This window comes from Pleurodeles waltl, chromosome 4_2, assembly GCF_031143425.1.
Source record: "Pleurodeles waltl isolate 20211129_DDA chromosome 4_2, aPleWal1.hap1.20221129, whole genome shotgun sequence".
Taxonomy (NCBI): Eukaryota; Metazoa; Chordata; class Amphibia; order Caudata; family Salamandridae; genus Pleurodeles; species Pleurodeles waltl.
In genome coordinates, this window is record NC_090443.1 from 551,770,315 (window position 1) to 551,797,895 (window position 27,581).

General features: G+C 43.4%; 1 protein-coding gene across 1 annotated transcript in view; it reads right to left on the reverse strand.

Moving 5' to 3' along the window:
• Positions 1 to 27,581, reverse strand: part of CEP350 (centrosomal protein 350) — an 821,600-nt gene that overhangs the window by 640,382 nt on the left and 153,637 nt on the right. The window contains exon 12 of the mRNA XM_069232082.1: positions 3,241 to 4,376. Coding sequence (XP_069088183.1) covers positions 3,241 to 4,376 — 1,136 coding nt within the window. The remainder of the gene's footprint in view (positions 1 to 3,240; positions 4,377 to 27,581) is intronic.

Consider the following 27,581-nt stretch of genomic DNA (forward strand, 5'->3'; position numbering starts at 1 on the left):
TTGATGTGGGCAGCATTGACGGTATGGCTGAAGCTATTGTCACCGTCATCTACGTAGTAGAAGAAGAGGCTGTCATTGACAATTATGTGATTGCTGTCTAGGTGGTAGTCAACACTACCACTCTAATCTTTTCTTTCCTCATAAATAATAATGACAGTCGACAATGACTTTGCCAACCATGTCACTGGTTTGGAGGACAATGGTGTCATTGATAAATCTTTATCAATATAATGAGATAATAATAAGTGGGTAGGAGTACTACATACTATTTGTATAGGTAATTTGGTTATTGTTTTGTAATCTACTTGTAATGGGAGATAGACTGCTCTAATATTTACAAAAGAAATATCTGAAACATGCAGGCCTGAGTAAAACACACATGGAACTATTATGTTTTCAATGAATCTAATGTACTTTAATATTGTCCAAGGAGGCTAAACAAGATTCTGAGCAATTTCTAAGTGCATTCACCGCAGAAGAGAATGGCAGATTAGAGAGGATGGCTTTGAACAGTGGTCAGTTTCTCTGCAATATCTTAGGGCAAAGGCAGATTACATCTGCAAAAATATATTTTTTCTTGACATCAAGCTCAACAAAAGCAATCCAAATATAAAAATATGATTAATATTCTGATGGAGTGATGTGTTCATAAGACAACTGTGATGGACAGGCAGAGGCACATGGTGTTTAAGAATAGGCAAACATTTTAAACAAAGTGCACCCCCAGGAACCTAGCTTTGTATATAAAACATACACAAATGAACTGGATGGACAAATACCTCTCACACTGTATAGCACTGCTGTTTGGGACAGAGGTTAGGAAGGACTCAAACATCTCATGAAGACTCATGACCAGGAGAAACATGCACTGGGAAGCAAAGGAGAATGCTGTGGCCAAAACGTTGTATAACCCAAAACACCTGCATCCAGTAGTCTGAAGAGGTTTCTGCCTCTTACCAACCGGATGGAGTTTTTTGTGGAATAAGAAAGAGAAGGCTGTTTCTGCAGGGTGCACTAAAGGGAAGAGTAAGAATAAGTGTAGTTGATCAGAAGCTTAAAAAGTCTGAATTCTGTTAATGTTTTGACGTGTACTATGTATAAAGAGGGCGATGCTGACCCAATATCTTTTGTACCAGTAGTATTTATCCAAAATACCTTTGAACAGAAACTTAGTGGAATATCTGAAGCTTCATCGTTTCTAAAAGATATTTTCTTGAGCTAATGCATGTGAACATAGTCAGGTGACAATATCATCCATCACTACAATTATGGAAGGTGAAGTATAAAGCACTTAATTGCTGAAGATCACATATCAAGGTCTCTAATAGCTTTTCCAAGATTTAGAAGCTAGCAGAATCTCGGGTGCTTCCTACATGTAAACCAGCAGGATGACTCAACTGAACTGAATATTTGCAGCGGTGAAATGCAGTGTTCTTGAAGCCAAGAGTTAAAAAAGGACAGAAGGATCAGCCTGCCTTGCCTCGAATCAAAGTGGAAAAACTGAATACCATAACTGAGTAAAAAACACATGATACTTATAGCAGTAGTCATTATAATCATTATAATATGGGTTTTATGAAAATGTATTAAGTGTAGCCATGCAATGCCAACAGCGTAGATCCTGAGACAGTATATGCTGTGATTTCATAATTCAAATCTGGAGCAACTCAAAATATCATCCCCCTGAAGGCTTTCCCCACACAATAGCTGAGTTTTCATATAAGGAATAATAATGGTTTTGAATGGCATCAGTGAAAATATCTCCTAGAGAGTCCATAAGTTGAAACTATAAATATATTTGCTCAAAAAGACTAGACTATTCAAATGTTCTATTTTAATGCCCCTCATTGTCAACAGTACCCCATCAATCCAGAAAGGATCCCAGTCTATCCTGTTCCTAGTTTAACGTTTGGCAATGTTCTCAAGCCTGCGCTGTACAAATTCAGTTGGGCTACTTTCATGGTCAATATGTAAATATTCACGCTTCTGAATCAACTTCTATGCTTCAAAAAACATATGTACTTAAGATTTTTGAACCCCAGGACAATGGCAGTCAAATAAATCTGAAGACCGTGTGCACAGAACATGATTCTAGAGTAGTCTGGCTCAAACAGGTTTTTGGCTAATCATATCTGTCAGTGCACACAAGGTTACTGGTAAAAAAAAAAAAAAAAAAAAATCTATTATTTGTTCCAGACTCAACTACTAAGAATAGAGCATGTGAAACTAATCTGAAAAAGTACAACCTATTTGCCACTATGAGACACGGGCCATAACTATAATAAGAGAGAATAGCCATGGGCACAAAAACACATCTCATCATTAGGAGACAAATTTACCAAATACCTGCATAAAAAGGATACCAACTAACCAGACACAGCATCCATCACAAAAACATACTCCACCTATCACAGTAAAGAAAGCAAAACAAATAATAATAATCTAACACAAGAAACATAACAAATGAAAAAGAATATGGAAATCAAGTTGTGCAAATAACTCTTTCTAAAAATGTAACAAATTAACCTATTGTGTTGACCTTGTGGGCCTTAGTTTTATTGTTTCGTACAATCTATGTAATGCAGCACTCAAACACAATTTGGTTAGCTTGCACTTTTGAAATATCTAACTAAACAACACAGACGCAAAGGACACACACCAATCCAACCTAATACAGACAAGAGTCTGACACCTATTAATTCGGAAAGGATCAGTAATAACCGATCCACTAAGAGGAAAGAAAAGCCCAGACCAGCAAAGAAATGACGAAACAGACATTACCTAAACAGACAGACAAGACTCCCAGCTGCCAGAAAACATAAAAAAACAGAGTTTGCCATTTAGGAGACAATAACAAATACCAGTCCTTTATTTTTAGGACATATCGATCTACCCTGTACCAGACACAAGACAGACATTCATAAGCAACAAGTCCACCTGCATACTGGAGTCCAGGACAACTACCTATCAGAAAGACAAACAACACACAAAGAACTCATAACTGGGGAAACACACAGACCTCCAGAGGGGCATACATGTCAATTTACCATAAATGCATGTTCCCATCAAGGTACAGATCCAAGCACACCCATGAACCTATATTACTTTTACAACCCAAGGGTAAAGACTGAGGGCCATACGTGTAAAAACCCAAAGGAAAAAAGTAACAAAACTTGCAGACACTTAACACAAGACATTTCACTGTACACCAGCAATCATACATTCCTACCGTGCACTCACCTTTCCCATAGATGAAAGACTTAGCATAGATGTTAATCACGCTATGCGGACTCCCCTTTGCTAGCTCCTCCCATGACCCCTGGCCCTGGGTTGAAGGCCAACTCTGGGGAGGCAAACGCTGGTAACTCTCCAACTCCTTCTGAAATTCTTTAAGAGGCCCAAAGAGCTGGTCTTCGGCAGTAACACAGAACTCTCTGGCTTTTAGAGCCTCAGCCATGTTTGGTGGTGAACGGTCAAGTGGAATTCCATCACTCTCTGAAAGGCTCCCTTCACTTAGTAGAGGCCCCTCACTAATAGACCCAGCACTTGACTCGTGGGGTGTACCAACTTGACGTTCTGGGCTGCTATGTGCAAGTTCCTTGGTAAGCACATCTTGCTGATTTTGTTTCTGTTGGATTGGAATTTCAACATCTCGGTGGCCACTTAAAGATCTTATTCCCAAGCTGGCCACAGCACTTTGAGGTCTGAGTGTCTGAGGAAGCTTTCTAAACTCATGTAGGTTGCCAACTCCAGGCAAGTCATCATTGAAGGTGGCACGGCTTACACATGTATCCAACATCTTTTGAATCCGGATGGAAAAAGTGTCTTCACAACCTTCACGCACAGGGGGGCTGACTGGTTTTGCCCAGTGCTCATCATCATGAGACGGCTGTACCACTTCCAGCCTGGTATTCCACGCAGTGCTGTAGTTTATGCTACCACATGCCAACTGTCGAGCTTCACTTTCCACACGGTTGGATAGGGATGCAGCTGTAGCTTTCAGGGCCTCAATACGATCAAGTTTTCGCTGGTATTGGTTTGTACTGGGCTTGGACAAAGGGTCAGGATGAGAGTCTGTTGAGGCAGTATGTGTCTGCAGAGGCAGGTTAAGTGATCCTACTGCAGAGCTAGCTATCTGCCGCTTTGTGGACTGTACTGATTCACCATCCTTCTGTAACAAACTCATCTGTCCCAGTGTCAGGAGATGTGAAAAGAGGCCTCCTCCCTCAGAGGTAGCTGTGGCATAAGTGGGTTGGAGCCTACTTATTTCAGACTGAGGTGCGTGAAGTAGTCCTTTTGATGTTTGAGGAGGTGGTTGTGAGGATCTGGGACTAAGCCGGTCTGGCTGCATCCAAGTAGGACCCACCAGGTTATTCCTACAATAAAAATATATACATTAAATCAGATGCTGCACTGCAATAAACCTCAACTCAGGCTAATTAATGCTATTTAGCTTAAAACATTTTTTGGAAGGAGCACTTGCAGTACTAGGAAATACATGCCGTTGTAACCAGTAAAAGCATTGCTATATTAGAAATGTATAAATATGCAGCCTGCAATACTCTCAGCACAAGGTGGAAAGAACTGAGAATGAAGCACTGTTATAAAACACTACACGTGCCTACATTGCAGTTAAGAGTAGTCACTTAGTTTAGTATCCCTCAGATACAATCAACTGATCTGTTCATAGTAGCAACTTCCAAAGTTCGAAAGAGGAATCATAAAGATGCATTCTAAAAGACATAATATATTCTAGGGAGAAGCTAGTGTGACACAGAGAAGTGCCAAGCAAGACAAGTCATGACAACATATCCCCTTTTCCACTAAACGTTCCATGAACAGCACCAGAAGAAAAAAAACACGTACAGAAGATAAACAAAGACTGACACCATGAGCTTTAGTTTAGGTTGGCCATTGGCAAATTCACGGAGTAGCATGAATGCTGGCACAGGGGAGTGCTCTTTTCATGCAGTCCCACATGATTTACATGTCTGACTGGACCACATATGTTCAAATGCCCTATAATCAGATATATGAAAAAGTTACTTACCTTCAGTAATGTTCTTTCTGGTGGACACAATATCTACCAGCAGATTCATCACCTTTTAAATACCCCAGGAGTCAGACTGAATCCAAAATCTCTTCAATAGCTATCCATGCTGGTAGGGGGTATTGGCTCCACTTGAGCACCAGAAGAGACATCTTGTGATATCACTGGAGTCATAAAGCATCCCTGTTGGCGTACTGTCAGTTTCCATCCATTTTTTAAGCATCCGCAAGGCAGATGGATAAAACCAACAACAGAAAGAAATGTGCAGAAATTTGTATTATACTGGGACCTTAATAAGAAGACATTCTTAATAACCAGCAATGGGGAGGTTGGCGTGTAAGTGAGGAATCTGATAGGACAGGTAGACTATACACTAGAAGGAATGTTATCAAAAGGTAAATATCTGTTTTCCTGAGGGCTACTTCTACCTGGAGATTCCTCATCTTTAGAATAGGTTCCCCAAGCAGTACCATACCAGGAGGCGGGTGCATGGCTGGCTATATCAAAACAACTTGAAGGACTGATTGCACAACCTGGCCTTCCATCACGCTTCAGAGTCCAAGCAGCAATGTTTTACTAAAGTGAGGATAGAGGCTTAGGTTGCTGCTTTGAAGCGGTCTGGCAACCAGCACCCTCTCGTCAGCGAAGATGTAGAAGATTTTGCTCTGGTGGAATGCACCCTTATACCTTCTGGTAGGCTATGAAGAGCTGTTTGTTCAGTCTGAATTTATGTGTGCTGTCCACCTAAAAGATGATCCCTCTATTGGTGTCCAATCTGCGAATCATCTCTTCTTCCTTTACTGGATATGACAGAGGAAAATTATGATCGTAGGGTGATGAATTGGCCTAGGTGCAATCAGGTAACCAGTTTCTGCAGGAATGCAGCCCTGGTTTTTGGTACCAGCTTGCAAGGGAAAAAGACATGAAAGGGGGTTTTCACACTCAGTGTCTTCAGCTCACTTAAACGTCTAGCTTTCGTCATGGCAATTAACGTAAGTCCATTTGAAAGTAAGAATGGGCAACTGTGAACCAGCTCAAATGGAGAACACAATTAAAAAAGCAAGAACAAGGTTTAGGTACCATTGGGGCATTATAAAAGGGCTTGTCAAGCAAACAGAAGAAGGCCGACAAGACCAATCTATTGCCTTTAACAGTGCCTACTGTATGCCCTTGCTGAGTCAACAGGGTGAAAAGTGGAATACCTGGCAGCTGGACCTAAGGAGGGTCGACTGAGTAGTCCGCACACAACTTGACTGAACCTCCTCCATTTGCCACAGAGCACAGTTTTGATGGAGTGTCTACAGGCACTTAAGAGAACATCCACCACTTCAGAAAGCAAGGTAAAAAAAAACTCCAGTTACCCCACTGAATCTGCAAGCATGAAGGTGGAATGTCTGAAGGTTTAGGTGCAGAACCTACACCTGTGATTGCGTGAGGAGTTCTACCTTTCGAGGGAGATGGAGCAAAGGGCACAAGGAGGAGTGCATCAGGTCAGTATAGCACATCCCCTGGTGGCCAGTCTGGGGCTACCAGAATAACTTGGGCCTAGTAGAGGTAGATCTTCCCCAAAACCTGAGGGAGTCAAAGGTATGTGAAGAAAGTTTCACCTCAAGTAAAAGGTGTATTCATTGCTCCCTGCAACATATACTAGAGGGAACAGAATTTCGGGAGGTGAGTGTTTTGGAAGTGGCAAAGAGGTCTACGGGAGGGGTGCCCCAGATGCTGAAGATGTGTTGTACTGCTACTGAATACAGACTCCTCTCATGATCGGCAAAATGACACCATGTGAGACTGTCTGCTTGCACAATGCGAACACCAGCTAGGTGATTGGCTATTGCCAAACCTGGTGGTCCTCAGCCACAGACAAGAGTCCTATACCTTCCCGGCAGATAAGATGAGATCTTAATCCCTCTGATTGTTGATGTACCACATCTCAGTCATACTGTCAGTCAAAATCTGAACAGACAGACAGAGAAGGAAAGGGTGATCTTGAGGGCCAGCCAGATCACCCATACGTCTAGTAATCTGATGTGCAACATCTGCTCCTCATGAGGCTAGAGGCCTCTGATCGTCAGTTTCCCCAGGTGAGCACCCCACGTTAGGGTGGAGGGATCTGTGCTAACTGTTATCAATGTTGGAGGTTGAAGCAGCTTTCCTCGAGAAAGATTGCCTTTCACACTACACCACTGCAAATCCACTACAGCATCCCAAGAGATCAGGATAGAACTTTGAAGATCGCCATTGTTTTGGAACAACTGTATGCTGAGGCACCACTGGCGGGCCCTCGTATGCCATTGTGTATGAGTGACCACAGAATGCAGGAAGCTAACAGACACAGCAGGCATAAGAACGTCAGGACTGGAACATGCACTCCATTCTGAAACATCCATTCTGAAACATCAGAATCATAGCCTGAACATCTTGAGTACTCTATAGAGGGAGAAAGGCTGGACTTAATGTGACGACTAGTATTGCTCCTACGAGCACGATGCACTGAGAGGACACCAGGTGGGACTTGTGTCTGTTAATGTAAAAGCTCAGATCAAACAGAAAAGTGGTTATTGTTTGCAGGTGGTGTGACACAGTATCTAGAGAGTTGGTTTTCATGAGCTAGTTGTCCAGGAAAGGGAATACATGGAAACCCACCCTTCGGAGATGGGCCACTACCACCACAATCACCTTCGTGAAAACTGGTGGTGATGAAGTCAGACCGAGTGGAAGAACCACAAACTGATAGTGCTCGGATCCCACTATAAAGTGAAGATACTTTCTGTGCGGATGCAGCATAGTGATGTGGAAATGAGGATCGACTGAGACCATCCAGTTTTCCACAGTGCAAACAGAATCTGAGCTATGGACAGCACTTTATTACTTTTCACTTTTTGATGAACCAGTTGAGAACCCTGAGGTTTAGGAGTGGATGAAACAAGTCCTATTTTGGACACTTTGTTTGGAGCTAGTGTTGTACTTCCTGCTGAAGGATATGCAGGTGGTCTCTCAGGAGGGGAGGTGAAGGGGTGGAAGCTGCTGGAGGGGTAGGGCATACCTCCTTTGTGGGGGAGAAGAAGGCGGGAGGAAGTGGAAGGTCTTGTGTTCTCCCTTTGCACCTCATCCTCTACAATGCCTACACAGAGACTTTGCTCGCTGTTGTTGCTGTGACTAGAGCTCTGCCATGTAAGGCTCAAGATCCTGGGGCTCAGCTCCCTCTGGGACTGACAGATCCCTCCCCTGGAGGGCACCCGATCTGGTATCAGTTTAGAAGCTGGTTTCCCAGACTTCTTGCCCTTTCTCTTGGTAGGTTTGCCCATTATTCCAGGCTCCAACTCTACTTTTTCACCCTGGGCTTTGCACTGTGCTCTTGATTTTACACACACCCTATCAGGTATACCCTGCTTGGCTACATGGGTTTTTCTTTCTACCTCAGTCCATGCTGAGGACTCTAGATCATTGCCAAAAAACATTGTACAGGAATTGCAGGAGATACCATCACCTTCTTTTGACCAGTAATCCCTCCCCATTCTAAGGACACCATCGCCATAGGATGTACCTTAGGCTGATTATCAGCGTTGAGGACTGTATATGTCTCACCAGTTAAGCACTGGTCTGAAGACACCAGCTGCTCAGTCACCACAGTGACACTGGCACCAGTGTCTCACGACTTTAACTCTGATCCCATAAATATGTGGATGTTGTCTGTATCTTTCCCGATTACTGGGCCAGACAGACAGGGCAGCTACATCCACCCCACCCTCTGAAATTACAGTTGCCTCAGCGGGTTCACTGACATGATCAGGACCCACCTGGAATCCCATTTGGAGACTCACCACTGCATTTACTAACGGTGCATTCTTTTTGTGGGGACAGGAAGGGTCTCCAGTTTGGTGTCCAAGAGTCTTGCAGTCATGACACCAAGCATTTTTGGAATCCCAGTGTTTACCTTTGTACCCACCTTGGATTGGGAAAAATCTCTGGCACACCCAACTGAGAAAATGTTTGGGAGCATTTAGAAGACTCTGTTTGTGTCGTTTGCTTGATCTCCATCTTTCCTTTGAGAGGGCTTTTTGGCCTCTTTCTACTTTCACCCCCTACCCCACCACCAGTGTTACGTTTCGATGCCCTTGTTCTGATCCTGTGGTCTGCCTTCTTCCCCAACTCTTCAGGAGAAAGTGGACCTAGGTCTACCAGGCACTGATGTAACTTCTCTTGAACACAATTAATTAACAGATGCTCTTTAATAATTACTGCCCTTCTAAGACCTTCATAATCAGAGACATTGTTATCTTTTAGCCAGCCGCCTAGTGTTAGCAATCAAAAGTCCACAAAATCTACTCAGGTCTGACTCTGGGTTTTTCGAGTCTTCCTGAACCTGATCCTGTATGCTTCAGTGGTGAGCCCAAAGCCCTCAGTTAGGGTGGGTGTCATTCATGAGGTCATGGGACTCTGCTGCCTCATTCAATGTCAGGAGTCCATCCCTGCATTTACCAGAGAGCAGCTCCCAAGGGAGAGAGCCCTAAAACTTCTGGCTGACCTTCCTGGCTCCATAGGCTATCTCAAATGCTGTGAACCATTGGTGATATCATCACATTCTGGATATTTTGGGACAATCCCTTTGGGGATTTTAGGGTCACAAGTTTCCTACCCAATTATGATTTTGCTGCCACAAGGGATGGGTACTAGGCTCATCTCAGCTCTTTCTTTTTCAAGAGCTAAGAGTTTAGCCTCTAATGCTATCCTCTTGGCTAGCTCCTGAAGAGCTGCATCTTCAGTAGCTATTTCTTCTGAGATACTACTAGAAGTGTTCTCAGTGGAGAGGTTTCTGAATGGAGTGAGATGGAGTCATCTTCGATCTCCTCCACCTCTGTGGTCTCCTCCTACAGTGGGGATGGATTTCTAATTGCCCAGGCTTTATTTTCTTTCAGTAACTGCTGTAGATGGGCTCTTGTGGGTTTGGGACCTGTGGCACATTTCCACACTTAATAGAGTTCCTTAAGTTAGGGTATGTTGACGTCCTGATAGAGTGCCAGGTTGAGTTCCTGTGAAGGCACTTGCTCAGACGTGGTGTTTAAAGTGGATGGGCAATTTGTAAGGGACAAACAAAAAAAAGCTAAGTACTTTTCTAAAAGACCTAACTTACTTTACTATTTTAAATGCTAAACAATTTTGCAAAAGATCTTATCCAAGGCCCTACTGCTATTTTAAAACAACTTAGAAAAAGTCAAAAATAGGAAATACTATTTAACTACAGACACTTTTTGTATTCCTCTGTGGAATCACTTATCAACCAAGTGGTACAGTAGATGTTGAGTCTTGTATCTCAACCGCTGCACCACCAATGTAGGAAGCTGGCCCGTTATGTGGTATGTCAATACTGTGTAAAGGATCCAGGGGTTCAACAATGAGCGGCCAGGGCTTGCTATGCAATCTCAAAGTGCTCTGTTTGGAGGTAGTGTGGTCAAGGAGCCTTAGGCTTAACACAAAGGAGTGCAAGACATCCACAAATCCACACAATAGTCAATAAACGAGACAAGACTCAAAAAGAAGATCCACACCAATTTATAAAAATAGCAAGTATCTTTATACATGTTTAGGCATCAGAAAAAATTGTTCAGGTAAGTACGTTTTTAAATAGGAATTCTGTTCCCTTTAAAAAGTGGACACTTTGCAATTTCTGAGTTCTGCGATGTTATCCTATTGAAGGAAAACAAATTCTGCAAACAGGTAGAGTACAGCGACTTAAACGACCAATCTCCAGGAGTTAAGGTGAGTAGTGGGCAATGTCCAAGGCTGCACCAGCAGTAGACCACCAGTAGCATGGGGAAGGTTGGGTGCAGGGTGCAAAACAGCTTTAGGTGCCCAATACGTTTCAATGGAGACTGGTCACTGTGAAATGAGGCTGCAGGCTCTGGCCAGGAGGCTGGGGAGCCTTGTTGGTACACGTGGTCCACTTCAACTCAGGGCAGACACAGAGGGTGCAGTGGTGACTTCAGGTGTCGGGTTTTGGATGTTCCGGAGGCTTTAGAGTCCCTTCTTTGGAGTCTGCTAGAGAACAGGTCAACTGTTCACAGGAGGTCTTGTCTTTTTTAAAGGCAGGCAGTCCCCCCTGGTTTCTGGAGTCACAGCTGAAGGATGAGTCGATTTTGGTCGAGGGTTGCAGTTAGGCCAGTGGGGCTGGTACCAGGTCAGCTGCTTCTTTTTTCCTCTTCTGCTTTCGCGGCTCTTCAGTATCCTTGGTCGTCTTAGATCATCAGCATTTGCTTCTTCGGTGCAGGGGGCTCCCCTAAATACTGAATTTAGAGGTGTTAGGGGTGTGTATGGTAGTAGCCAATCAGCTACTGAACCTTGGGGTCCCTACGCCCCCGAGATGAGAACTTTCTGCAGGAAGTAAGCATAACCCTGTCCAAAATTCCTAGGTAGGGCAACACAAAGAGGGGTACCTCTGAAATTTAGAGTCCACCTCGCAGTAGCCCACCTTAGGGGTGGTACTAGCCTGGAGGTGGCACACCTGCCTGACTAGCTCATTTTCCTGCCTGTCCTGGTGCCATGTGGGCTCTGGACAGGGGAGGTGGCTTCATATCCTGTGAGGGGAGCCAGATTTGCATTTCAAAAGCAGCAGCCCTTTGAGGTATGCCCCCTTAGGAAGGCTAATTAGCAGGTCATCTTGCAGGAGAAGGTGTTACACCCTCTTCCTGGACAGGCTTTCGTTCTGGCCCTCCTGGGGGCCAGAACCGTGTCTCTGGTCACAGGTTGGCAGAAAACAGTCAGCAAGCACACCAGAGGTTGGTAGGATTTAAGGAGGCACCTCTAAGGTACCCTCTGGGTTTGTGTGTTGATAAAAACATCACTGGAATCAGTGTGGGCTCGTCAATATGAGATGTTTGATACCAAACATCCCTATCTTTGGTGAAGCCTTCATGTTGCTGGGGAAGTCGTATTGACCAGTGTCCAGCACATGCATTTAAAATGGCTTCCCTGGCAACTTACTATGTTCAAGAATTGACAAAGACGTAGAAGGGGAATATAATGCACCCTACTTAGGGCTGCAAGGCCTGTTAGAGGAGGGACTTACATATATTGCATGCAGTGTTAGGGGACATGGCACACAGGCTGTGAGCCATGTCGTGTTCCACTTTTGACTGTACCAAGACGCGTGGCTTGCAATAGCAGAATGCTTGGTGAGAGGTCCCTCAGGGTAGCACAGTTAGTGCTGCAGCCCTTAGGGACCCTCTTCAGCATCTCGGGCCCTAGGTACCACGGCTACCATTTACGAGGCACTTACAGAGGGTGCTAAAGGATTTGCCAATTGGGGAAACAATTGTAAAGTTAAGGTAAAGAGATCTAGCATTGGGGACCTGGTTAGCCGGAACCAGTGCACTCTCAGTCAAAATCACATCAGATACCAGAGAAAAAATGCTGGTAACCATGTGAAAAGGAGGCACTTTCCTACACTCTCATATGACTTTGTAAACTTGCCACTGGTGACACCACAAAATATCTTCTGTAAGTTACAATTCTGCCTACATGTCTGCCTAGGTGACCTAAAATGGGAAACATGTGCTGAAGGATTGCACTGACTAAGCTGAAACCTCCAGTAAGTAGAGGAGGCCTTGAAAAGCCAGACTTCCAGGGTTCCTGCTCTGCAGCAGAATTTTAATGGGTAGTATACTGGTTAACTGGGCATCACTTAGCAAAAACACGATACACACATGTGAAGTTTCAAAGCAGGGACCTACACACAGTCTTGTTTTCTGTCAAGCGGATACCCAGAGGCCTGACTCTATGGGTTAATAAAGCACTGGGATGTTTGGAAACTGCTATCATCTACACAAGACCAGCTCATATATTTGCACCAACTTTGCCCCTAAAAGGCTAACCTACGAGTGAAGGTGCACTCAATTCTGAACACTTGGAGAGGTGGGAAGAAGTAGGCATGAAGATAACGTATTACACAGCTTTGATATGCTAATGGACAATCATAAACTTAACGCTGGCCAGTCCTTCATGTATGGTGAGAGAACTCATGCCAAACAAACAATACAATAATGCACAGACAGAACTCCGAACACATACAGTGTTACAAACAGTACACACAATAGACAATGGAAAACGGCTGATCATACGGCTTTATAGACAGATAAATGTAAAGCAGAGTTTGGACGAGTGATTTACGACAAGGACTAGCAAAAAACATTCCCTCTCAGATATCACACATCACCTGCTTCAGACATATCCAAATATATCCAATTTAAAATCTTAAGTAGTGTGTGTTTAACAAATTCCATCACCGTCAAGCAGGAATTAGACATATGAGTGATCTGACTTAAATAGTACAACGCATGGACCTAGACCAGATAGAAAGTTGCCTGCTAGAAGTATTTTCAAGACTTTTCTAGACCAGAAAAAAACAGAGCTGCTACAAAATATGTATAGGCCTTACGCTACTGATGAGCAAAAGATCAATTATGATGCACTGAAAGTCCCCTTGTTCACAAAAAAGTCAACTAGAGGAACAACCTACCACAATGGGCATCGCCCAAAGAGAAGAAAAAAGTGGTGGCTCCGGAAATGCCCAATAGCATGCAATAGGGTGAACTACCTCAAGCACACAAAGACCTTGATACACTAAACAGTTAACGTAGAAGGTATCACAGTCATCCTAAGTGTCCTGGGCACTGTGACGGAATTTAAACACACCACAGCATTGACTCAGAATACAAGCTAGCCAGGATGCAGTTGACCATCAAGACTAGATTAACATACTGGATAGTAGATAGATCCAGTGTCTAAATATCAAATCTATATGTGAGGGGGAGCTATTTGAGGGAGGAGCTGGGGTGGAGACACTATGTTACAGTAAGGTAAAACAATACTATATAAAGGTTGTGGAATTCTGCCTGGATGCCCTTCATATGCTAAGTTGACCAACTTTTTTCCGGAAGCAATAACCACCCTATAGTCCACAACTTATGACAGTCCATATTTAATGGCTCCTCCACACTCTAGTATTTCTTTTCTTAGGCAGTCAGTATCTCCTTCCCTGGAAATCCTCTCACTACCTTCTACAAGGTTATCACTAAAAACGTATCATCTCCTCCCACATTCTGCCTTGCCTCAAAAACACTTCCCTCACCTATATCACCCCTTGCAATTCTGTGCCCTTTCACAGTAATATAGATAAACTGTTTTTTATTCAAACAGAAAGCATATTCTACGAGGAAACCATACTCCTTTAACCCTTCATTCCACTTTTCTAACCTCTGTGTCACTCTTCTTGACAAGGTGCTAAAACATACCTTTACAAATGACACATGGTCTGATTTCACACTAAACATCAGACAATGTTTAGAGACATCTTAAATGGGGTGGCCCATCTACACCGTGGTGCTTTTTAGTTTGCCACAGCTCAAAGCATTGCTCTCAAAGCAAAGGCTATGACAACCTCTTGCACAGTGTCAACCTGCCAAAACACAGTTCCTAATCATTTCAAACTTGCATCTGTGGTCACTAATGTTTTAATTTCTACATCAAACGCATGTGGTACAATAGCCCTAAGGATCTCTCTCGATACCATTGAAAGCTTGTGAATAACCATCCATGCACATTAACACATCCTTTCTTCACTTGCTAGCTCAAAAGACTTAAAATCTCTGCAAAACTCCAGACAAATTTGGAGTTGTACTCCGCTCACTAGCGAAATTATTACACTTCCTCATTATTCAATGGCAGAGGTTCATTTGTTACTGCCTGTAACAAAATCAAATAGTTTTGGCCCCTCTTCTTTATTTTGAGTAACCAAGGTATTTTACAGAGCTCCCCATAAATATACACATTTCCCCTCGACTGTCTGACCATTTCTTAGAACCTCGTGGCACATTAGTCAGGCATAGATCATGTTTTGCACACTGTCACTGTAAATCAAAAAGTTATCTTACAAAAACATGACATTTTCAGTCCCTCCCAACACCTTCGTCATTTTGGTTTTGTTTCTGTACAAACCTGCATTCACCAAGATGCATAACAAAGTGAGATGCCGAAAAACATTCTCTAATTTCAAATGATGGTAGGCCAATGGCAGATCCATCAAGTTAAACACATCAAGAATGATGGCCAATCTATATGTTCTTAGTAAGCTCCTTAAAAACGACATAAAAAGACCGAAGGTTTCACTAGCGCCTTATGAGTCATAACTATTGGTGATAACCATGTCAAAGCACCCCTTTACTCTATCACACTTGTACATTACGACTTCTCCAACTCTTCTTTTAGGTGTTCCTTCATGACATACAGTACAAGTCGTAAATTGTGTACCACTTGCTTTGCTTGTTTTCTCTGTAATTCATTGTTAAAAACCTTTCAAAAATCCCAATTCTTCACAAAACACCCTTAGAAACTTAACAACGTATTTCCTCTCAATGTCCTTGGACACTAGTGTCACCATTTCTTTAGAATTATGATTAAGTGTTAATCCTAAGTCTCCCTGGTGTTTCAAGCCTACACCTTACTTACTGTGCTCTTTCGCATTCATACGATTCCAAAGCACAACACTCGTCTCATCCATTTAGTCTTTTCCACCCTCAGTTACTATCAATATCTCAGGTCTTGTTCACCAAATATCTTCTCAAATTGTTCATCTTCTGCCAATATGTAGAAAGAAAATGACATTAATACCACACTAAAACGTATTTCCCATCTAACATTACATCGCAACATGATATTTCTGATACCTATTCACCTTTAGCAAAAAAAAAAAAAAAATTCCATCTTCAACTCCCTTCTTCACTTTATGCAGCGTTCCCACTCTGCACACTGTTGCAGAGTGTCAGCATGTCTTGCCTACAGACATCTTTAAGCTGTCTGTTGTCGAAGACTTATTCTGTGTGTAGGAAGCGGACTATGTGGTGTACTGAATATAAGGGGACACTATGCAGGCAATCCTTCTTGGTTTATAGGGGTTAAAATAATAACCACAAATCCTCTCTTTTGTGGTAGTGCAGATGCTCTCTTTTGTGGTAGTGTGGGTGAGCAGTTTAGGCTTATCACAGGGTAGTGCTCAGCATTTGTTGAACAAACAGTCAATAAGTGAGAGAGACACTCAAGAATATACTTAAGACCAATTTTAGAAAAATAAAAATACAACACGTTTATATAATGGTTGTAGCAAAGTACCCATTTTCTGCCTGTTGTCAGTGTGCTTGACTGTCCACTGGGATCCTGCTAACCAGGACCCCAGTGGTTATGCTCTCTCCCTAAAAACTCGGTAACTGTACCTTTTTTCACACATTTGACTTACTTGTCCCCCCCATGTAAATCCCTAGTATATGATATCCAGGTACCCAGGGCATTAGGGTACCAGGGGATCCCTATGGGCTGCAGCATATATTATGCCACCCATAAGAAGCCCTTGCAAAGTGTTCTGCATGGCAGCCTGTGTGAAACGGGTGCACACACCCATTTTCACTACAGGTCACTGCACCAGATCACTATGCCACCCCTACGACAGGTCCTCTCAGCCCAGAGGGCAGGGTACAGGTACCTGTGTGGGGAGGGTGGGGGAACCCCTGCCCTAGCAGAGGTGCACCCACAAACTCCAGCTCCGTTTTCCTGTACTTCCTGAGTGCGGGGATGCCATTTTATGCGTGTAGTGGACATAGGTCACTACCTACGTCCAGCTACATAATGGTAACTCTGAGCCTTGGTATCAAACATGTTGGAATCATACCTCAATGCTGTTACAAGTATTGGAAGTATTATTCCCAGCATTGCTACCACCAGTCTTCTACGATTATCCGGGCAGCCCAAGCTGCTGCCACCCCTCAAGACAGGTTTCTGCCCTCCTACTGCTTGATCTGATCAAGCCCAGGAAGGCAGAACAAAGAATTTCCTTTGGGAGAGGGAGGTAACACCTTCTCCCTTTGGACATAGGTGTGACTGGCTTGGGAAGGATAGCCTCCACAAGCCGCTGGTATGCTTTGAAGGGCACATTTGGTGCCCTCAGTGCTTAAACCAGTCCACACCGGTTCAGGGACTCCCAGTCCCTGCTCAAGCACGAAACTGGACAATGGGAAAGGGAGTGACCACTTCCCTGTCCATCACCACCCCAGTGGTGGTGCCCGGAGCTCCTCCTAAGGGTCCCCTCTCTCCACAGGTCTTCCTCTCCAAGAATCCACTGCTGGTTTCTGGCAGTCTTGTCTGGGTGTCTTAATGTCTTCTTTTCCTTCCCTTTGGGTGGTTTGGGCAAATTCCAGTGATTTGTCCTGCTTTCCTGGACGCTAGTGGGTACTGTGTTACTTACCTCTGTGGTTTTCTGGTACTCCCCTCAACACATTCCACCTACCTAGGTGGGGGTTCTGTGTTCACATTCCATTTTTTAAGTATATGGTTTGGGCTCCCCCTACGGTCACAACTGTATAACTGCATTTGCAAAGTTTTCTAACATTTTCTATGCCAATTACTGTTTACTAGTGTACATAATTAGTGTTTTACTTACCTCCTATTGGAGGGTTGCCATTCTAGTATTGTGTGACCAAAAATAAAGTACCTTTATTTTTGTACAACAGAGTGTTTTCTTTCATGTGTGTAAGCTAACATCAGAAAATCTTCAAAAGAAGTTAAGTACTGTTGCAGAGAATTCTTCACAGTGGGGTAAGTAAATACACCAATGCAGGTTTCTGGGGTTTCTGGTTGAGAGTACTCTGGATCTAGTAGTCAGCTGTTTCCCGCTTTTGCGCAACAGATTTGGATGGTGGCAACAATCCATCTGGCGATAGCGGTTTTGGATACTGGCAATCCCTTGTTTGCTTTGATAAATGACACAAAAAGCTGGTTTCCCTTACAAAAAGCTTTTGTCTCCTGTTGGTAGTACATTAGCAGCCTTCGAACGTCTACAGTGTGGAGAGTGCGCTGCTTGTATTTTTGGCTCCGGTAGTAGTATGCCTTGTCCTTGTGTATCTGTAAGTAAGGTACTTGTACTGTTAGTGTTTGCAGTTCGCTGACTGCGTAGCGATGTGATTGCTATTGGGAAGGCTGGCTTTAGGGAGAGAGAATTTACATCTGATTTGTGCATGGGTTTGAAGGGTTTTGTCATCCATTGCATTAATGCTGGTTCAAGGTCCCAAAACGGTGTTGGTGCTGATCTTAGTGGTGCCACTCTCCGATACTTCTGGTAATCTCTCTACTACTGAGGATGTAAAGAGGCTGGATCCTGATTTGCCCCTAGTGCATGCCACTATTTCTGCCAATTGTACCTTTATTGAAGCATAGGGGAGGCTGTCTAGCAGGTAGGTGAGGTATATGAGTACTGTGTTTTGGTGCGTCTTGGAGTTCATCTTATTGTTGTCTGTGCACCAATGGATGTACCTCTTCCATTTAAATGTATAGCACTTCCGTGTGCTTGGTTTCCTTGCTTCCCTTAGGATTTCCATCGTCCTTGGAGGAAGTTGTAGGTGGCCAAATTCTAAGTATTAAGGAGCCAATCTGCTATGTTGAGTGCAGCTGGTTCTGGAAGATAGACTTCCCCGTGTTGTATCATCAGTAGATCCTTCACTGGTTTCAGTGAGATCATCTGTCCCATGGACATCTCCATTAGGTCTGAGTACAAGGTCTGCCATGCCCATTGTGGGGCTATGAGGATGATTTTGATATTTGAGTCTTTGGCTTTTTACAGCACTCTGTGGCTTATGGGAGCTGGAGGAAAGGCTTATGCAAATTTCCCTGACCAATTTATTGACAGGGCATTCCCCTTTAACCAGGGGTGTGGAAACCTGGAGGCGAAGTGATGGCATTTTGAGTTTGATGCGGTAGCGAAGATGTCTATGCTTGGTGCAGCCCAGGTGTTGAAAATACTTTGAATGGCCTCTTGCTTTTGTTCCCATTCATGTGAGCTGTTCTCTTTGCTGCTTAGTTTGTCTCCCTCTGTGTTGAGCACTCCTGGTAGATGAATCGTTTGGAGAGTTATTTGGTGCTGTATTGCCCAGTGTCAGATGTTTTGGGCTAGTTTTGACAGGGTGAAAGATTGTGTTCCCCCTTGTTTGTTGAGGTAGAACATGGTGGTTGCATTGTCCATCTGTATTAGAACTGTTCTGCCTGTCAAGTGCGCTTGAAAGGCTTTTAAGGCTAGAAAGACTGCTTTCAGTTCGAGGCAGCTGATGTGCTTCACTGCATTTGAGTCGTTCCACAGGCCCCGTACCTTCAGAGGGTTGGTGTGAGCCCCCCAGCCCTTGTGTGATGTGTCCATAGTTATGGTCACAGTTGGAGCTGGTGTCTCGAAACCTCTCCCTATACTCATGTACCTTTGTTTTGACAACCACTAGTTCCTCCCAGAGGCTTGTGGCCATTTGCTGCAGATCCATTCCTGTAGGAGCCGCATGTGTAATCTTGCATGAGGGATTAGTGGTATGCATGATGCCATCATGTACATGAGTTTCATGACAGTATTCACTGACGGAGACTGACCCCTCTGGTACAAGCAATTTTCTTTCTCAATGACTTCTACCCTCTTCTGGACTGTGTACGCTCCTGCTCTTCTGGAGTCCAGTGTGGCTCCAAGGAACACCTTTACCTGTTCTGGTTGAGGTGATGACTTCTTCTGGTTTATCGCAAAACCCAGGAGCAGTAACGTGTGCATGACTGGTTGTACGTTTCGCTTGCATTTGCTCCTTGATTGGCCAAGTATGGGTAAATATTGATCCTCTGGTAGTACAGAGAGAACCTAGGTAAAGACTCCTGGTGCAGATTTTATGCCTGATTGGTAGTGTTCCTGGTCTAACATGAACCACAGATATTTCTTGTGACCTAGGTTCACTAGGATATGTAGGTAAGCATCCTTTAGGTCTAGGGTAGCCATGGAATCTCCTTGCTGCAATAGTTGGATTACTTCTTGTGAGCTTGTCCTCTTGAAGTGTTGTGTTTGTATGAATTTGTTTAGGAACCTGAGGTCTAGGATTGGCCTTAAGGTTAGATCTTGTTTTGATACTAGGAAATGGAGTGAATAGGTCACTGTACCCCTCTCTTGTGCTAGCACGAGCTCTATGGCTCATTTAAAAGTAGGTCTTTCACCTCTGTTATGAGTTGTTTTAGTTCTTTCCCTTGTATGACCTTGCCTTTGGGGGTCTTTGTGGGGGTTGTTTGTTCAGTTCTGTGTAGTATCCATAACGGATGATATTTAGGATCCATTTGTGTGTGGTGATGTTTCTCATTCCAGAAGGAACCCCTTGCTTCTGCCTCCCATTGGTGTTATATGTTAGACGTCCTTGACCTGCCAGTCAATTGTTTCAAGATCCCCGCCCCTGGGGGCTTGTCCTCTTCCTCTTGCCCTTACACGGTTGAGTGGTTTGAAAGGAAGACCCCTGTTGTTGGCTTTGATTATGCCCTGTATTGAAAGGCGGTCTGCCTGTGGGTCTTCTCCTAGGGGTGTCCTTTTTATGTGTGCCCTTGAGTCACAGAGCACCCATTGCTCTTGCCGTTTCATTGTCCTTTTTTATTTGTTGCATGGTGTTATCCATTGCCTGTCCGAATAAGGTGTCCCCTGGGAAGGGCATGTTTATTAATGATGCCTGTACCCCAGGCTTAAATTCTGGGATAGGTCTCTCCTTAGGTTGATGCCTGTGCACAGCTACCTGCTGTCTGTATCCGCTGCATCTGGTGCTGACTTTAGGCATGTATTTTGTATGCCCTTCCTGAATGATCGCTTTGGCTCTCTTTTTGTAATCCTCAGGGAGATGTTGGATGAAGTCTTCGATTTCCTGTCATTGCTGGTGTCCGTAGAGGTTTGTGAGGGCATTGGATTTGGCTATCCTCCATTGCGGGGCCACATCTCTTTCCATTTTCCTTCCCAACATATCCAGCCTCTTACTTGGGTGGTGGACCTGTGGAGGTGGGTGTGTTGTTTCTCTTCCTCACAGTGGTCAAAATAATTGAGTCTGTGAGGACATTGCCCTTGATGTGTTTAGGGTCCTGCTTGGAGTGCTTGTATTTTATTTCCATTCTGGGCCCTCACGTTAGCTGGTTCCATAAAGGTCTCTTTGCCCTGATCCAGGATGCTGGACATCCCTTTTGGGATGGCAGTAGCGTCTCTAGGAGAAAGCATGATCCCTCCTTCTACTATTCTTCCAGCTGTACCCCATTGGTGTCTGCAGTCCTTTTTACCAGGCTGTTGCACATGGCCAAGTCATCCGGTGTAGATGGCCTTGATGGGTAGTTATCTATACCCTCCTCAGGTGAGTTGATGTCTGTATCCTGCCATGTGTTTTCGAGATGTCTGGAATCATTGAAGCCTTGAGCGTATTCATTGTTGAGCTCAAAGAAGTCTTTCTGTTCTTCCTCGCAAGGGTCAGGGGTTGCTGGTTCCTCCAGCGACCAATTCAGCCTCCTCCGCAGCAGGAGTTGTGTGGGGGGGGGGGGATATGGGAGGAGGAGGGTTCGTTGGGATGCAGAATGTTTTCAAGGAATCGTCAAATTCCTTTTTTCTCTGGATGAGAGTGGCCATTTCTGCCTCAAGTTTTCTCTTCTTTCGTTCGAGGTCTTGTGCCCATAGGTCTGCCTCGTACGACATCGAAGCTTTCCTTTTGGGACTGTTGGCTCTGGCATCTTCGACACTCTGGCCTTGTCCGTCACTTGCTCATGTTAGGTGTCTTTCGTCGGTTCTTTTGACGATGGTGTCTGGCCTACGGTATCCTTTGGTCAGGATCCGCTCAGCTCTTATTGTTTTTGCTGACCTTCAGTCACCGCTGATTTAGTTGCCAAGGTTGCTTTTGTTGTCCTGCCAGAGGGCTTAGGGTCTGTGCCTTTCAGCTGTCTTACCTTCTTCCTTTCAACATCCTTTGACCTCTTCTTTTGCGGTTGGAATTTCTCAGTTTGTGGCTTGAACATTTCGATATCAGAGGCTCGCCCTCTTGCTGTTTCAGCCTCCCCCATGTTCTCTCGAGAGGCATAGGTGTGATTCCTGCTTCTGGGACATTGTGTAGTGTTCCAGCCTTTGCCTGCGTCATACCTTCAGAGTTTTCGGCACAAATTCTGCACAGGCCTCGCAGTCTTCATCCCTGTAGTCTTTGGGCAAGCAAAGGTTGCTGACCTCGGAGGGGTCCCTTTTTACAAACTTGTGGTGGCACTTTGGGCGAAACTTAAAAGTGGTACTTTCCATGGCCCTTACTTTCCCACTGTGTCCTCATTCTCTGTCGGTGGACTTCAGCCTCCGGTGACCCGGACAGGGTCCACGGGTGTTTCTCTATGGTGTCACCTGACGAGCACGAGGCTGATTCCCGGCAGCGTCCCCCAGTGGGGCGCGGCAAGGTCTCTCTTCTCCTCTCAATGTCCCCTTCGACATAGTCTTCCGAGCTTCCTCCTTTTCTAAAAACCTTTTTAAAATGATGCATTAAAAAAAAAAAAAAAATGAAGCTCCTCTGTCATGTTTCCAGACCCGACAGAAAAAACGAATCGGAAGATGAAAGCAACTCCCAGGAAACTCCGGGGGGGTTTAGGGGGGGCGTCTGATGTCACACAGTTGACAGACCGGGCACCAAATGGTGGTCGATGGCGTCCCAGTTGTTAAAAAAAAAAAAAAAAAGACTAGAGCACAACTTTCTGGACCAAACCACTAGATGGCAGAATAATGCACAGCATGTGAATCCAGAAAAGGATTCAAGCAGCAAAAATACTTTTTCCTTTGAGCACTCCCTGGGAGTTTATGTACTTTCTTGCTCTCTCCCCATGACCTGCTTCTCGGTCAAATCCCCGCCCTGTGCTCTCAGTACTGTGCTTCATTGCTCCCAGCTAATCTATAAAAGCACAGCAATAAGTATATTCCTCCGCAGGTTTGATTAAAGAGAAGCCATTATCATACTGAGTTATTCTTCTGTGTTCAAGTGGTTGCCTCCTCTCTGCTGACAGCAGTCCTTCCCATTTTCCATGTTTGCTGGTACTCTGCAGTGCGTTACACAGGGGCGGCTCCTCCGTTTTAGTGGAGGAGTGTGCCATCCCCCCGCCCAACATCCCCCTCCACCCCGCTCAGTCAGGCAGGCAGACGCAAATAAAATGATAATAAAACAATGTTATTATCATTTTATTTGCCACTGTCAGGCCATAGGAAGGAGTGGTGGGCACTGTAAAGTGCGCATGTCTGTCTAAGGCTGGCCAAAAAGACATGCGCACTTCACTTACATTTCTGCAACTTTGCAGTGTTGCACAGACAGGTGGGAGAAATGGCACAGGCTCTCTGTGCCTGAGCCAGCGTCAGACCAACCAGCTCAGGCCAATCCAGACTCTGCTCTCATGCTAGCTTAAGCATGAGAGCAGCATCTCGACTGGGAGCCTGTGGAGACAGCTGGGAAGAGAGGAAGCAACCGGCAGAGGGATCAGGAGCAGTGCGGGATGGAGCAGCAGCGGCAGGTAAGTTTTAGTTTTTTTATACCACCCCTCTTCACCCAGACTTCTCACACATCAATGAGCAATGCCTAAAATAAGCCTGACCTATTGGTATAATGAAAGGTAACAGAAAATGAGGAACAACAATGATAATGTTGCAAATAATAACTGAAAATGTTTCAATTGTGAAAATAAGACTGTGAATTGGTCATTACTAAGGTCTGTGCAAGGGATCGGTCTTCAGACTGTCACCATCAATCCCGCTTTTTCCATACACTCCACTTTCCTTTAATTTCCAACTGTTAAAAACGAATGCCATTTTTCTATCTACATCCTTCTGAAATCCCTCATATACATAACTCACGTCACCTACTTCTCATCAATGTCTTCTCACTCTTTCCTTCTGCGTGTACTCCCTTGTTTCACCTCCCATTCACCATGCTCTTCTACTCTCTTTGCACACCTGTAAACCGAGCATTTTCTTTTCCTTTGACAGTCAGTATTTCACAGCTGTGTATGCCTCCATCACACACTATCACATTAAATGATAATTGGTATATATATATATATATATATATATATATATATATATATATATATATACATACATCAATCTACAAATTGGGGATACTTACTTGATGAAGATTGTGGGAATTGGAGGAAGATGGGTTAGAACCTATAAATGAGGCAAGGGTAATTGAGAAATTGGAAAATGGAGGAGTAAAAGTGAATGAGGAAGGTGGATCGTTATTGAAACTTAGATCTAAAGTAATACCTGTCAGTTGTGGAGATGTGATAGACCAGTCTGTAGAATTAGTGGTGAAAGAAATGAAAAGTCTGAGATTACAAGAAATGAAATAGTCAATGAAAGGGAATAGTTATAGTAAAACTTTGGAGAAATTGACAACTAACCCTGAAATAATGATTCAAGGTTCTGATCAAGGGGGTAATTTAGTGATCTGGTCGCTACAAGATTAAATGGATGAGGCATATAAACAAATGAATGATGAGGCATGTTATAAGAGAGTGAATATTTCATATTTTGAGTGTGTGAACAATGAATTTGAAAAATAATTGGTGGGATGGCGAGAACAAGGCCTAATAAGCTGTGAAGAATATAGTTATTTGAAAGATGACAATCCTAAACTACTTGTCTTCTATCTGATTCCTAAGATGCATAAGGATGCTAAGAAGCCACCAGGTAGGCCCATCACTGCAGCGCAGGAGGGGCTTTTTGAGTAGGTTTCAAAATATATAGATAATTTTTTTAATCTACTGGTGCCAAATTTACCATCATACTTGAAGGATACTACAGAATTTTTAAAGCGATAATTTGATGTTGGATGGGAGGAAGGAATGTACTCATGGCTCTTGATGTAACATCACTGTATACAAGGATACATCATGAGCAAAATGTTGATCAATATGATGGAATGGTGTTTGAGACACAATATCTTTTTCTTTAACAATGAGCATTTGAACAGCAGTGTGTGACCGCAATGGGGACCTGCTTCACCCCCAGCTATGCTAATTTGCAAATGGGCTGGTGGGAGGAGCAGGTCCTCAATAGCCCTCCATTAGATGTCTGTAATACAGGAAGCATAGAAAGTGCAAAAGAGTTAGGGGAGTGCATCAATTAAATGATTTTAATTTAAGATTTTAGATTTTCCAGCAACACCAATAAAGAGGAAATTGAATTCCTAGATGTTAAGATCGAGTTGAGAAGGACAGGCTGGAGACAACTGTGTACAGAAAGCTTAGTGCAGGCAATAGCATATTACATGAAGATAGTTTTCATCCCAAAACATTAGTATATCCCTTATGGGGAGCTTTTGAGGGCAAAACCTATCTGCAGTACAGCATATAATTTTGCAGTAGCCAAAAAGGATATGGTGGTAACATTAAGTGCCAGGTGCTACAAGGATTTTCACACTGTGTGAAGCAAATAGAAAAGTGGATACGCGCTCAAGAGAGAGTACTGTGTTCAATACACAACATAAAAATAAAAAAAATAAAAATAAATAGAGTGAACAGCAAGAACAGAGGTTCATAACTAAGTGCAATAGTGCACATAGAAAAGTAAGGGGACATCTTTTAAGGAGTGATGCTGTAATAAGGGGAGAAATAAGGAAGCATCCGCAGATCACTTTTTGTAAAGGAAAATCTATGAAAGATGTGCTAGTGAGAAGTGACATCAGACAACGGGGAAGTAGTCGCATTGGGCTGCAACAGGGGAAATGATTCATTAAGTGTGAGAGAAGCAAGGCTTGCACGAATGGTGAAAGCATCAAGAAGGTTAAGATAGGTGGACAAGTTAGCTCACCGGAAGAAAGGACAGTATAACTGCAAAAATGAGTTTATAGTTTATATTTTGAAATGTAGGTGTTACTAAGTTACAAGCCCACAAGAGAATTTTGCAACACCTGAGAGCCCTTCTAAATAGTGATGAGACATATTCGGTAGCTCGACATATACATGAGGTACATGCTGGGAGGTTTGAAGATTTGACATAGTGTGAGTGATGGAATACCCAAGGACATTAGAGGAGGAAACAGAAAAAAGAAATTGAGGATCTTGGCATCTTGATACATAATTGCTTTCAATACCAAGAACCAAATGGTTTGAATAGTAGTGAAGAACTGTACATACATTTGAAAAGTTAACAATTTTTTTTGTATGTTATCTCTGTTTCCATGGGTATAGAAAGTGTTTGGAAAATGCATTGGTTTTAATGCAGTGTTTTTAACACTTTTTCAGAGCAGGCATGCGGATGTTATGCAGAGCAAAGGAGCTAGATATCTGTGTACTGAGGAGTTGTGGTTCCACTTCGTGGTATGGGCTGCCCACTTGGGCTCAATTTAATGGGTGAAATCATTATAATACCTATAAGTGATTAATATGAAATTTGGCAATTATATATAATTGTGTATTAAATAGGATGAGAATATAATCAAGTATGTATGTGATGGTTCAATTTATGTAATACGATTGCATGGGGTAATGCAACACTTAATATGGGAGTTATTTATACTGAGTAGATAATGGGCTTGGAAGTGCCATGTAGATTTTTGAATAACCACTGACATTAATTTGTGTTCACTTCTCACCTCAAAATCTTTCCATGCCTGTTATACACAGAGAGTTTTTTAAAACTATTCACCTCGTTATGAGCGGTTTGGACAGATTTACTATAGAGAATTTTGAAGGTATTTGTTATATTGAGTGCATATATATAATTTTAATATTGCCCACCTGAGGTGATATGGATCCGGATTTGCTGGAGGAATGGAGAACACAAACAGCTGATTGTTCGACTAAACTTATGGGAACTTTAATTACCCAAGCAAAAAGACGAATGGATGAAGAAATCATTAAGACTGAACAATTGACCAAAGAACTAGAGAAAACAGTTAACCAACAAGAAGTTTCTAATCAGTTAGCCAAAATGGAAGAATGAATTAAGAATAAGGAAGAATAAATCAAATCACGCAAGGCACATAAATTCAATAGAGACAAATTAGATTATGAACATGGAAGAATCTATACGTTTGCTCGCAAGTACGATAGCTTAAGAACAAAGGATGGGCCAAAGAGTGGAGTAGAGATTGCTGTACATCAAACCTCCGCTGATGATAGCTCAGAGATAGGCTCCTCTGCGGATGAGGCACCACGCAACAAATTTGATTTTCAGGTGGAAATGCGTCTCATGCAGATGGCTACGCCACCCTCTGGCCCAAATCGCAGACGTGGCCGAGGAGGCGGAAGACGAGGCGGGGAAGAGGAAGAGGCGACCAGCACAAGGAATAAGATTGAATATTCATTCTTCCAACATGTTGAACCACCCTAGTACTGTTGATAACATATCTAATAGTACCTTAACAGACAATCAAATACGCATTCTTGATTTGGGACTTTGTTTCAATGGGATTATGTTAGCACACGTATCGAACTTTAAAAATTTGTTCGCAAATTACGACTGATTAAATATTTTTCCAACAAGGATAAAATCTCTTTTTCCCAAAATGGGAACAGTGGGGCTCTGTCTTCAGGGTTCAGTATTGCGGAGAGTACAGAATTGGTCGCTATCAACGATTTAGCCAAAGACAGCAATACATTTAGATGCTCGACCAATGATGACACCAATACCAACATCTTAATGCTGAATGAGATGAGTTTT